The sequence below is a fragment of the Sminthopsis crassicaudata genome, chromosome 1 (assembly GCF_048593235.1).
Source record: "Sminthopsis crassicaudata isolate SCR6 chromosome 1, ASM4859323v1, whole genome shotgun sequence".
NCBI classification, from domain to species: Eukaryota; Metazoa; Chordata; class Mammalia; order Dasyuromorphia; family Dasyuridae; genus Sminthopsis; species Sminthopsis crassicaudata.
The window spans coordinates 329,700,056-329,714,054 of NC_133617.1; the positions used below are offsets into that span (position 1 = coordinate 329,700,056).

The window sequence follows — 13,999 nt, forward strand, 5'->3', positions numbered from 1 at the left end:
TTTTCTCTTAAGAATATAATTTTAGTTGCTTCTCATTAGTAAGAATTGGGATTATATACTTTAGGATACATTTTATATATATTAATTTATTTGCTCCTAGCAAGATACTAATAATTTATCAATTTAGATTGTTTTTATATACATATGCATATATACATAATAAAGATAGGTATATGTATGCTTTGTATATTTGCCTGTATATACATATATATGCATATATGGTTATATATATATATATATGTATAAAAACATGTGTATATTGATACTTAGCCTTAGAAATAAGAAAATCTAAGTTAAAGGTAGTCTGTTATATCCTGGCTTTATGACCTTAGGCAGGTGGATTAAATGCTTAATTACAAGCAGTTTTCTCCACTAAATTGCTGATGGGTTCATCTATAATGGTAAAGAAGATAGCTTATTGGCAGGTCCCTTCTTTGATGACAAAACAGGTCTTGCTAGTTAAGAAATGCATAGACATTAGTCTTGCTTGATGGTTCATAGGATGGTAAATCTGGTTAATGACCTTAGTAAAATGTTTGAAGGGATCTTAGAGATAATTTTAATCACTTATCTTACAGATGAAAAAGCACAGGGTTGGAAAGGAGCAGTAGCTTTCCTAATTTCACACATACAGCAAAAGAAAAAAAAAGTCAGGATTCAAATCTAGGTTTTCTTAATGCAAAGTTGTTCCCTCACTGGTAGCAGTTACAGATTTATTGCATCTGCATCGTATGTCTCTTTTGATGTGGCTTTTGTATGTGCTTAATGCTCTGTGATAGTGGTTTATGAGAGCAGAACTAAGTTTTATTTAAATTTTTTCTTCCAGTTCATTGTTATTTGCAAAAGCCTTCAGGTATTTCTTTCTTGGCCACACAACTCAGAGAACCATTTAAGTCATGGAGGTGTTGCGAACTATGTTAGTGAAGAGAATAAATTATCAGTCTTTTGGGAGGTTTGAAGCATCTCCAGGTGCTTCATTTAATACTTTGCAAATAGCAACTATCTATCCTGAGCTGCGCCTTACTCAGGACAGATATCTGATAATTTAGATCGATATTATAATAAAATGAAACATTTATATGTCATGTAACAATTACCAACAGGAGATTTACTTAGCCATAGCAGAAATATTTTCAAAAAAGATAGCTTTTTGAGATAATTCAGCTGAGTGAAGCTTCAATCCAGTTCCACTGGCCAAACATCTCAGAACTCATCCAGCATTTTATAGTTGCTTTGAACTCAGGTTTGTATTGAGGAAGTGACTAGACACAGCTTTCCTGGTCTCCTGGGCTAAATCTTTGCAGGACTTCTCTATACTTTTAAAGGTAAAACTAACTTAACTGTATGGGGAAAGGAGCTAGAAAATTGCTTTATACTGTAGTATTTAATAACTATTTTATTAAAATCTTTTATGTTTAGAACCCTGGATATGCTGGTCGACAAGAGCTACCAGAAAATTTAAAGATTAACTTCCGTTCAGTGGCTATGATGGTTCCTGATCGCCAAATTATAATCCGGGTGAAGCTGGCTAGTTGTGGTTTCATTGATAACATTGTTTTAGCAAGGAAGTTTTTCACATTATATAAACTGTGTGAGGAGCAGCTCTCTAAGCAGGTGCGACCATCTCAAAGTTGTCTTGCATCAACACATCATTTGATGTCTTCAAAATTTTATTTGTTGGAAAACTATGTAGAGGGTGAGGATTTAAAGATACTTTAAATGAACAAGTAAACAAAAGAACAAGTACCACTACAATAATAATCCTCATGCACACCAGAAAAGAACCAATTAAAACGTGGAACATAAATGTGTGCCACAGATGTAGCTGTCCATGAACTAAGTGGACCTGGGATTAATTTTATCTTTGACATGTTCTATGTAATCCCAGGAAACTGTGGAAGACTAAAATTTGAAATGAAAGTATCATCCTGAATGGGTAGAAAGAGATTGCTTGTCTGAAGCACAAATTTTAAAATGTTATATATCAGAAACAATATTAACAAAGAATTAATCATATTAATTATACTATATAATTCCTTTATAGTAAAACAATATCCTTCTCTTTCTTCAAGTTGAAAGTGAGATTCTCTGCATAACATTAATTTCACTAAATAATTTCCTCTATTATTGTAGTACTACTAATATATTTTCTTGTGAATTCTTGTACTCATGGAATAAATTTCATAAAATGAATAGATTTTTGTCATTACATGTTCTCTACTTGCTTTTCAATGTATTCTAAGAGAAACCTGTGCCTAGTACCTATTGTTTATGTATGTTTATGATGCATAATCATCATTAATCACCATTGCACTGTCTGGTAATCCTTCTGGATATATTAGATATTTTTTTTTTCCAAATAGCTTTCCAAAAGCTATTATTGAAATAATAAAAATATTTTAAAAACATTTTATTTTTAGGTACATTATGATTTTGGACTACGTAATATTTTATCAGTACTCAGGACTTTAGGAGCAGCAAAAAGAGCTAACCCCACTGACACAGAATCAACCATTGTCATGCGTGTGCTAAGAGATATGAATCTTTCTAAACTGGTAAGCTTTATAGATGGGCATGTAACACTTAAGCACCAGTTCAATTGATCAAGCATGAATAGCTGTTAAGATGTTTATTAGAGATATTAATTAGAAAACAGTTAATTGCTACAGAAACACTAAGGAAAATTAAAATGATACTGTCTATATTATAGCCAGCATAATTTGTATTTATTGTGATTTTCATAGTAAATAACTGAACATGGGCAAAATACTTATAGCAGGAAATCTGGGTGAAGAAATTTTATCAGTCAAGATCCCATTTATATTTCAATTTAACTAATTATTTTTATTCATTTGAACAACAGCTTTTCTCCCTTTTGTTGCCAATAAGATAGCAAATTATTTAAATTGTGCAAAAATCTAAGAAACTTAGATTTTTAAAATTTCAAGGAAGAGAGATCAGTCAGCAATTCTCCATACAGACAGACACAATTGGAAGAATCCAAAAGCAAAATGTTACATTTTATAGCATTCTGAATTAAGAATCAGGAAACCTGAGTTCAGATGTCACCTCATATGCTTATTAATTATGTGGCTCGGGGAATGTTGCTTAACCTGCCTTGTTCTCATTTCCTCTAGATGTAAAGTGAGAAGATTATACTTGATGACCTCTAATGTTCTTTCTAGTATTAAATCTATGTTTCTTTTTTCTGTGGTCTTAACAGATGTTCATTTTTCACCAGAAAACTATGAATAGAAGTCTAACTTCCTCAATTTGCTAATGAGTTCTTATCTATTATAGCTATTGATGTAGTTTTTTAAATCTTTAATTGGAACATGTAGAAACAGAGTAATGCAAGCAAGGCTTCGTGTCATATTTGAAAGTGGTTACATATGGCATTTTTCTTTGATTTTTGGTAATGATGAAAGCATATAGGTTCAAAATAAGATGGTACATATGTTTAATGATTTTCATATGTAAAACTGTATTGGTCTTTTTAGAAATTAGGGAAATATCTTTATTTTGCTGGTAAAAATGATTTGTTTTTCTTTTCATTTCCTTTCCCTAATCTTTTTTTCTTTTTTCTTTTCTTTTCATATAGATTGATGAGGATGAACCTTTATTTCTAAGTCTGATAGAAGATCTTTTCCCAAACATACAACTTGATAAGGCCGGTTATCCTGAACTGGAAGCTGCAATTGACAGAAAGGTAACAATTATGTGTGTGTGTGTGTGTGTATTTGTGTCTATGTAAGATGTTTGTTTGATGAGGCCCTTATCTCAAGAGAGATTGCATCAGTGCATTTAGTTATGTTTTTAAAATTTTTTAATTAGAGTAATCAAAAGCTTTATAATAAACCCTAAGAAACCAGAGACCCTAAATTCTAGTCTTGGTTCTATCACTTAAAAAAAACACCTATATGATTTAAGGCTCATAATCAATTTCTCTGGGTCATTATCTATAAAATGATGATAACGATACCTTCCGTTCACACCTCGTAAAAAGAACTGGAAACTCTGTATCTCTCTGTGTCTCTGTCTCTTTCTGTCTCTGTCTCTCTCTACACACGCACATATGTGTAACACATGCGTGTACATGCAAAAAACCACACATCTATGCATGAATATATGTATAGTGAACTCTCAGATGAAGAAACTGCTTCTAGCATAAAGATTAATACTTTCTGTGCAATTAAAAGTCTTTGATAGTTGTTTAGAACAGTGGTGTCATGGGAAAATCCTTAGTGTCAGAACCTTGTTGAAATGCAATTAGGAAATGTTTAACAAAAGTTAGTTTTCTGGGTCAATATTCAGATTGCAAAAATCTGTCTCTATTTGAGTTTGGCACCACTGGACTAGAGCACTGATAATATGAACTAAATTGTTCCCTTTTCATGAAGCCAATTTGTGTCAGAGATAGGACTTGAACTCAGGTCCTGACTTATGGGCCCCTTTCTGGTGACTTTATTACAATGCCTCTTTACTTCAGAGATGAGCACCAAATGCAGAAATATAAATATAGCATGTAGAAAACTCAAAATCACCATAGAAGTATAAGCTATTCATTTTATAAATGAAATTAAGTAGCTATGATATCAATATTCTTTCCAGTAGGAATTCTCCTTATCCTTTTTTCTGAGGGGGTAAATAATCAGCCCACATTTCCTTCTCAGGCTCACCTTGTTGAGATGGTCAGTCATTGGTCATTGCTATCCTTGAAAGAAAAAAAAAAAACAAAGAAAATTTCCTGGTTTGGAAAGACCAAATTGGGTCAAGCAGCCCAATGGTACCAAGAGTACTTTGTACTCATCTTGGCTTTTTACTCACTCCTACCTTACATCTTGAATCTTGATTCTGACATTTTATCCTTTCTTTTTATTTTTAAAAGTGGAAAAAATATTATAAAGGATTATGTATGAAAATAAACTTTTGTTATTTATAGGTTTTAAAATTGTGTAAATCAATTTTAATAAGATAGTTTATTTCCACATCCCCTTTCTGAATAATTATCAAGGTTTTATTCTTAATTGTATTTACATAGAGCTAAATAGTGTTTTTGTTGTTCTTTTCTCTTGTTGATAATAATCTTGGAGAGTAGTGTTAGTAGTGAGTTGACAGGGTCAAATTAATTTTTTAGTTTTTCTTTTTAAAATTTCTTTAAAAAATAGCCCTTTATAATTTTCAATATTAACTTTTGCAAAACCTTGTGTTCCAAATTTTTCTCCCTTACTTTTTCCCTTTCCTCCTTCCCAAGACAGCAAAGCAATTTTATATAGGTTAAACATGTGCAATTCTAAACATATTTCCATATTTGCCATGTATAAGAAAAATCAGATCAAAATGGGGAAAAAACATGAAAAAACACAACTAAACAACAATAAAAGGTGAAGATACTATGATTTGATCCACGTTCAGTCTCCATAGTTCTCTCTCTGGATGTGATTGGTATTTTCTATTCTAAGTCTATTGGAATTGCCTTGAATCACCACATTGTTGAGAAGAGCCAAGTATATCACAGTTGATCATCATATAATCTTATCGTTAATATATACGATGTCCTCTTGATTCTGCTCACTTCTCTCAGCACCAATTCCTGTAAGTTTTTCCAGGATTTCCTGGAATTGGCCTGCTCATCATTTCTTATAGAACAATAATATTCCATTATATTCATATATCAAAACATATTCAGCTAGTTCCCAACTTATGACATCCTTGCCTTACAAAAAAGGCTACTACAAACATATTTGCACATGTGACTCATTTTCTCTCTTTTATCTCTGAGGTACAGACCTAGTAGTGACATACTTTGATCAAATGTATGTTTTATAGCCTTTTGGGCATAGTTCCAAATTGCTCTCTAGATTGTTTGGATCATTTCATAACTCAGCTAACAAAGTATTAATTAGTGTCCCAGTTTTTCCACATCCCTTCCAACATTTATCTTTATCTTTTCCTGTCAGTCTAGCCCATCTGAGAGGTATAAAGTGATACCTCAGAGTTTTCTTAATTTGAATTTCTCTGGTCAATAGTGATTTAGAGCATTTTTTCAAATCATTGTAGATGGCTTTAATTTCTTCACATAAAAATTCTTTGTTCATATCCTTTGACCATTTATCAATTGGGGAATTGCTTGTATTCTTTTAAATTTGAATTAATTATATATTTTAGAAATGATACTTCTAGCAGAAACATTGGCTGTAAATCCCCCCACCCAGGTTACTGCTTCCCCTTTAATCTTTGCTATATTGGGTTTTGTTTGTTCAAACCCTTTTTAATTTCGTGTAATTAAAAAATATTCATTTTGCTTTTCATAATGTTCTTAAGTTTTTCTTTGGCTATAAATTCCTTTCTTTTCCACAGATTTTAGAGGTAAACTATCCCTTGTACTCCTAATTTACTTTTAGTATCATCCTATATGTTTAAAACATGAACCCATTTTGATCTTATATTGGTATACATGTTAGATGTTGGTCAATTCTTAGTTTCTGCCATACTATATTCTAGTTTTCCTAGAATTTTTTTAATAGTATGTTCTTATCCCAGAAACTGGAATCTTTGTGTTGATCAAACACTGGATTATTATATCATTGTCTATTGTGTTTTGTGAAGCTAATCTATTCCAGTGATCCATTGCTCTGTTTCTTAGCCAGTATCAAATAGTTTTGATGAGGGCCTCTTTATAATATAGTTTTAGGTCTGTAACAGCTAAAACACCTTCCTTCCCCCCCATTAATTCCCTTGGAGTATTTTTAGTGTATTGATCAATCAAGAGATCAACAATATTTACATGTCTTTTTTGTGACAGGAACTTTTAAAGGCCTTATATTCCATCAATGATATGTATATAGGAAGGTAACATGCCATATATGTTGCATATAATTGTATGAAAGCTTCATCTAAAGTTAATAGAAGATACTAGCATCCCTTGGGAAGAATAAAGGCTTTGTGAAGAAGGTGGACATTGAGCTGAGACTTGAGGGAAGCTAAAGATTCAAAGTAGAAGTGAAGAGGGAGTGTATTCCAGACATGGGGGCCAGACAGTACAAATGCATGGAGATGATGCCATGAATGAGAAACACTAAGGACAATTTGACTAGACTGTGTAGACTGTATTAAAAGTGAATAATGTGCAATAAGAATGGAATACTAGATTGAGGCCAGATTGTAAAGTGCTTTAAATGCTAAGTAGTAGATTGGTGTTTGATCCTAGAGACAATAGAAAGTCACTGTGGTTTATTCAATAGGATTGACATGGCCAGATTTGCACAGCATGAAAATCACTTTCATAAATGGATGAGGATGATTGAGAATCAGGAAGTAAAATGAATAGTAATCAAATCAATAGGGAATTTAAAATCATTTTTATTGTTTCAAACTTTATTCTTAAATTATTCTCTTGACATGGATTCAACCAAAGATATTAGGCAGCCAATATTATATTTCCCTTTAGCTATTTGTAGCATCAGTAAATCATTGAAACTAGGCATTTGCCACATTTGTGAGTGTATATTAAATCTGATTTTACAAATTGAATCTTACATTAAATAGGATTGACTTTGTTGTTTGGTTATGGTTTTAGGTCGAAGAAGCTGGTTTAATTAATCATCCTCCTTGGAAGCTGAAAGTTATCCAACTGTATGAAACACAACGGGTGAGACATGGAATGATGACCTTGGGACCTAGTGGGTCAGGGAAAACAACTTGCATCTACACTTTAATGAAATCAATGACAGGTAAGAAAACATTTGAGTTGTAAATTATCCCAAATTGAAATAGTAGTCCTGCACTCTAATTGTGAGCCCTCTACTCCATTCAGATCTAATTTCTCAGGTACAATATTTTTTTGAAATTCTTTGAATCTAAAGGAGAGAAAGGAATAGACTAGAGAGTAGGTAAAGAGTCTAGTAGCTGAGTGGTTCCCAAGAAGTCCTGGTTTTAAAGCTTTGTTAGTTGATAAATGACAAGGTTAAGCTCTGGTGGAAACAATATTCATGTGTATGAGCCATTTATAATTTGAGTGTTAAAAAAGGCAGAGACCTTTTTAGATTCTAGGATTGGGTTCCAACTTTACTTTTATAAATATATCCTAAGACTTTTTGTAAAAAACTAAATAAGATGAAAGAGCAAGACACATTCTCTGATCTCAGAGAAGTCATAATATAATAGGAAAATACAAAATGTACAATGATAAATATAATTTAAAATTATTTTTGATAAATATAGAAGACATCAAGGACAAATAATATGAGAAGTATAGGAGTGGGAAGATTAATTGCTGCTGATTGTCACATCAGCAATCATCACTTCAAATTTTTAAAGCAGTTCTTGGTATTGACATATGACTTCTAGAATTGTATTTAATACTGCCCTTCTTCAATGTGTTGTTGCCCAATTCTTACCAAACAATCTTGCTCAAGATGCATAAATTTTGGCTGATCTCTTCTAAGTTTTAACTTGTTGATACCAATTTTGGTAGGTAGCCAAGTATCCTGTTTGGTAGTCCCTGTCCCTTGAGAGAGCCAGATACAAGACGACAAAATCACAGAAAGCTGCATTACATAGGCAGCTTTTGTACTCAGTTTCCTCATGAGACTTGCATTCTTCAGACAGATTTTTCTGTTTTGATGGTAATAAGGCATCTGCAAGAACGTTTCTTGCCTTTTCTCATTCTGCTTAATTGAAAGGCCAAATATTTATATTTTCTTGGTAATATAATAATTTCATTATAATACCAGCAGACTTGACTGTCTCTCTTAAGCCAAAATCCCTAATGGTGGTGGGGTCACAGTTTATATTCCCTTTGAAGAGGTATTTCTGTGGGATGGGAATCACCTTGTATTGATTAACACAAAGATGGGTGTGGACTATATTAAAATGAAGGCTTGTTGTATGTGATGGGTACCTCAAATCTTGATTAAAGAGACATCAATTTCCATATCACGTGTTTTGATAATAGGGAAAATCAATTTTTCTTCAGGCCTCTTTGAGCAAACATAATGAACAGGAATAAACCAATTCACCCATACTTAAATTTTCTTTTACTCTCTGCTTAGATTTTGAACTGGGTAAGTTTCTGAGAAATTTCTCACAGTGATTGGTTTTCTCAAAATTCTAGAGAAGAGTATGAGTCAGAGATGGGGTTCAGCACTGGGAGCTGAGGACAAATTATATACTCTAAGGCCAGGTAGCCCAAGGAATCTGTAAGAGCATCTACCCTTAGAGCTTAGCAAAGAGCTATCTATACATTCCATGAGAGAATGTCATGAAGGTTGGACAAAAGACCTTATAGAATCTGGGAGCTTTGTATTACCTCCTTGTCATAAGTGCTCTCTAAGGTTGATTCCACTTTTCTCCTGACTCTGAATGTACTTGAAGGAGAGTGTGGCCAAGACTTTATGGGAGAATGTTTCATATCAACTATTTTGTTCCATTGTTCCATTTTTAAAGCTAATTAAGTTTGTCTAAGTAATCATGGAAGTACATCTAAAAGGAGCTATGAATGATACTATTAGAAAGCAACTCCTTTCTAACTCCTTGTACTTAATCCTATGATCTTGAAGATGCAAGTAGTCACCATTTAGAATATCAACTTGCCTTTGCAAATGGACATTAGGAGGATAAGCTCAAAAGTTTTGCTGCATAAGGACATGATCTGTCCTATTTTAGAATAATATTCCATGTCTTTAGCTTAAAATAATCCTTAAGCAAAATGTTTTATCCAACAGTTAGTCTCTAGAAAAGTACTGAATGAAAGATATATTTTCTCCAGTTTGAATTTTTTTTCATATGGTTTGTAGTTCTAGACAGGTCATGACTTAAGCAGAATAGTCAAATCAATCAAGAACTAAATTAGGTAAGTTTTCTTCCAGAGTTTTAAATTTGACACGCTAGAAAATAGGACACTATTGCTGGTGAAGTAATCAGAAATCTTTTGGCTAACAAATTAGCAACTGAAGCACAAATCTTATTGTAATACTTTTTTAAAATGACTGCCAGAGAACATATTCATGTGTTGTCTCAGTCTCACTTCCTTAGAAATAATGTAGTACATATTCACAACATAAGATCAAACAGTATGGTCATTTTGGAAGAGGTGAGTCTGAGGTATGTAAAATTGAAAGAGATCTATCTTCCTCATTAGTGGTTACAATATTGAATACATACAGCCTTATATCTATAATAATGAGGCTCCTCAATTTCCTGTGAAAAACTGGAAAACATTCCAATATTAATAAGAACTAGATGTGGAAGGGTTAGTTTCAGGTTATTCTGACACCCTTCCATCCAAGCAGCTAGAAGGAAATAGCTGCCAACCATTGTTTAACTAAGACTGGGAGGAACTTAAGACACAGGTCTTAGCTATTGGTTATTTATTGTGATAATTTAAAAATGAAAATGGGGAGTATGACATACTGCTAACATACCATATAATGTGATAATTTTTAATGCTTTTCTCTTCTCCTGGAAAGAGAGTTTAAAAAGTAAATAATCAAACTTTGGGCAAAGTTTTGTGGATTCCACTCATTGCAAAGGATAAAATATGGCCATCAAATTGAAGTTCAGGGTAATAAAATAGTACTGATTACTAACCTGCATATTTTTATGAGGCTTTTAGAGAGAAAGTGTAGAACACATTTTCACGGACTTTAATGTAACACCTTCTTAATGTGCAGGTTTGCATATATATGGCCCTTTTATATATAAAATTATACTCTAACTTTCTTCTAATGATTTTTAACTCTTAAAACTTATTAATCTCTTTGTTGGTGATTAAACACAACTTTTTCTTAGACTCTCATGCAGAAAAGTCCAGCAAATTGAAGAGTAATTTTAAAGGTTGAATGATGATGATTTAAATTTATTTCCCAAGGTTGGTCATAAGGAAAAGTCCTGTCATGCATGTGACATTAGTTTAGTTTGTCTTTTCCAAGGTGAGTAAGAACCCATCCCAGAAAATCAAAGTTGATAATGTGGAGAATAAAGCATCCTCTAGGTGGTATTACAGGCACAAAATTTAATCAAGTACATCATAAACCAAAAGACTTTTGAACTATGAAGCTTAAAGAACTCCCAGATTACATTACTATTTTTATAAATTTTAGCAACATTTATTAACCCTTTATAATACACTTTCTGCTTTTCAGAAAATGAAGAATAAAATGACCATAATCTAGGAAGTGTTAATGGCTTTAATCATATATATGTACACATGTGTATATATACATACAATGTACATACATACACATGCATATATGCATTAAATACCTGTGTGTATTGTAAACACACCTTTTCAAAGTATTCTTGCTTTTATTCTTTCACTATCACTGTGATACTTCATCACAGCTAACACTGATGACAATATAATCTTGTGTATAAATAGTGCTGTATATAAATTATAGTATAGTACATTTTGTTTGAAGATTTAGATATTGACTATTTGGATTTATTATCCCTAGATTGTGGAAAGCCACACCGTGAAATGAGGATGAATCCTAAAGCTATCACAGCACCCCAGATGTTTGGTCGCCTTGATGTAGCCACAAATGACTGGACAGATGGGATTTTCTCTACTCTTTGGAGAAAAACTTTGAGAGCAAAGAAAGGTAAAGAAAAAAAAAGTACAAAATTAAATTTTTAAAAGATACTTCTAATAAAAAAAATCAACTTGAAAGCAATTTAATTCAATAGATTTATTAAAAGGCTACAATGCTAGGCATTAGGGATGTAATGAGAGAAAGGAAACAGTCTCTGCCTCTAAAGAGTTAACAAGTTTGGAGTAGAAAAGAACTTGTAGTCTCAACATTAGCATTTTAATAAAGATTAAAAATTTGTGGTTTTATAAACTTAATAATTTCTTGTCAGGTGTACAATTTGTGAATATAAAACTTAATTTTCCTTATTGATTACTTTGCAATTTTGAATTAAATTAGCAAGCATTTGCTAAATGCCTATGATGTGTAAAGCATATATAGCTGGTTTATAGATGTTGAGGGAGATATTAAAACTGACAACACTGTGCCTACCTGAGCTCATAATCTGATGGGAATAGTGAAGGTAAAGACTAGGATGTGCTGGTAAATTAACAACCAGGTCTTTGAAAAAATGTATGTATGAATTTTTTTAAAACTTAATTTGCATTATTGACATTTACTTCATCACATTCTTTAGTCTAAATAATCAATGAAAAAAAATCTAGCCTTAATTTTTAGCAGTTGCCACTTTCCAAGGTATAAATGATCATACTGAAAATTCATCAGTATATACAAGCTGGCTCCAGCACACTTCTGGCTTAAGACACTATACCAGTAATTGCCACGTTGAAGAATATGACAAGTGCAAAAATGAGGTCCAATTTGTGATGATAACATTTTTGGAGGAGAGATTAGTTTCAACTTGTAGGATCAAAGAAAATTTTGATAAAAGAAGATTTGAAAGAAGAGGAAGTTAAAAAGAAAACTTTTTGTTTGACAAAATGCCATTAAAATATGACCATTTAATCAGTATATAGTTCATTTTTATTCAGGCATTGTAAAGGTCATGTCGTAAAAAAGGATCACTGAAAATAGGGTATTTTATAAGAGAAAAAAGTTATGAGGAATTTTGAGTTCGTTGTTTTATTGTGTCTTTTTTACTGGGTTTTAACTTTTGTTTAATGAAAACATTTTTGCTTCATTTTTGAAATATGATGTTTTAAAAACATGAGGCCTGATCCAATCCTTTACAAAGCATCTTTAAAAAGTGCTTGAAAGAATGAATTAATACACTTGTATCTGATTGTCTGTTATATTAGGGTCCCAGAACAGAAATCTTTGACAAATGAATAATTTAAATTGCAACTTTAAGTAACCACAGGACAGGTGAATTGAATTGAAATGGATCTTTGTGAGTACCATCCTCTGGTCATAATATCTTCACAACATTTCCTAAGATAGGAAAATGTATTGCCATATATAAATAGTTTTCTTCTTTGTAAAAACATATCTAATTGTTATATGTCCTTTTTCACAAAACTTGTTTAAGATGGCTTGTCATTTTTTTCAGTTGAATAGCTAGTTCAATGGTTTAAAATAGAGTACATTATTTAGATTGTATGTTATATCTGAAGATTATTTCATAGTTTGTAATGGGAAGATTATAACTACAAACCTTATTGTTAAATTATGGAAGACTAGTAATTATTTAATTCAACAAAATCTCCTATCAATAACAAGCTATGTAATGAAACAAATAATATAATTTCTTTATGGAATCCCAGTGATGATTCTATATCCGTTTTTCTTTTAGGATTTCAATACATGTTTATGTAGTAGGCCTCCTCCTACTATATTTCATAAAGCAGAGGAACAAAACCTTTCTTTTTAAAACAAGCTGATGAAAATATATACATATGCATGTGTGTATATATATATATATATATATATATATATATATAATGCATTAGTATTATGCATATTATAACTTTTTTGGGTGGTATGGTTATTCTAGGAGAACACATTTGGATAGTTCTTGATGGCCCAGTTGATGCAATCTGGATTGAAAACTTGAATTCAGTTTTGGATGATAACAAAACTTTAACACTTGCGAATGGAGATCGTATTCCTATGGCTCCAAACTGCAAAATAGTTTTTGAGCCTCATAATATTGACAATGCTTCTCCTGCTACAGTGTCAAGGAATGGTATGGTTTTCATGAGTTCTTCCATCCTCAATTGGAGTCCTATTCTTGAGGTATGAGATGAAACATTTAAAATTAAAATAATCTAATATTCTATTTGAGTAGATTCTTATTTTTCTCTTGATTCACTGAACAAAATTTAGTTGATTTGTTAAAGTTCACAGTATCTTGAATACACTGGAATATTTACATGTTAACCACACATAAGCCTTTTTGCTATATTACTATGGTCAATTCATTTCACAAAAACTTATTTAAGTCTTGCTAAGTGTGAAGTATTCAAGTAGAGTTCTGGAATTAAAAGATTAAAAAACCTCCAAATTTT

At 31.9% G+C, this 13,999-nt stretch overlaps 1 protein-coding gene across 4 annotated transcripts in view; it reads left to right on the forward strand.

The window, feature by feature from the left end:
• The window catches only part of DNAH5 (dynein axonemal heavy chain 5), a 392,301-nt gene that overhangs the window by 236,459 nt on the left and 141,843 nt on the right, over positions 1–13,999 (forward strand). For all 4 annotated transcript variants that reach the window (XM_074279122.1, XM_074279119.1, XM_074279121.1 and 1 more), the window contains exons 38-43: positions 1,420–1,614; positions 2,421–2,555; positions 3,602–3,709; positions 7,580–7,733; positions 11,457–11,603; positions 13,486–13,727. In XM_074279122.1, the coding sequence (XP_074135223.1) occupies positions 1,420–1,614; positions 2,421–2,555; positions 3,602–3,709; positions 7,580–7,733; positions 11,457–11,603; positions 13,486–13,727 (981 nt within the window). The remainder of the gene's footprint in view (positions 1–1,419; positions 1,615–2,420; positions 2,556–3,601; positions 3,710–7,579; positions 7,734–11,456; positions 11,604–13,485; positions 13,728–13,999) is intronic.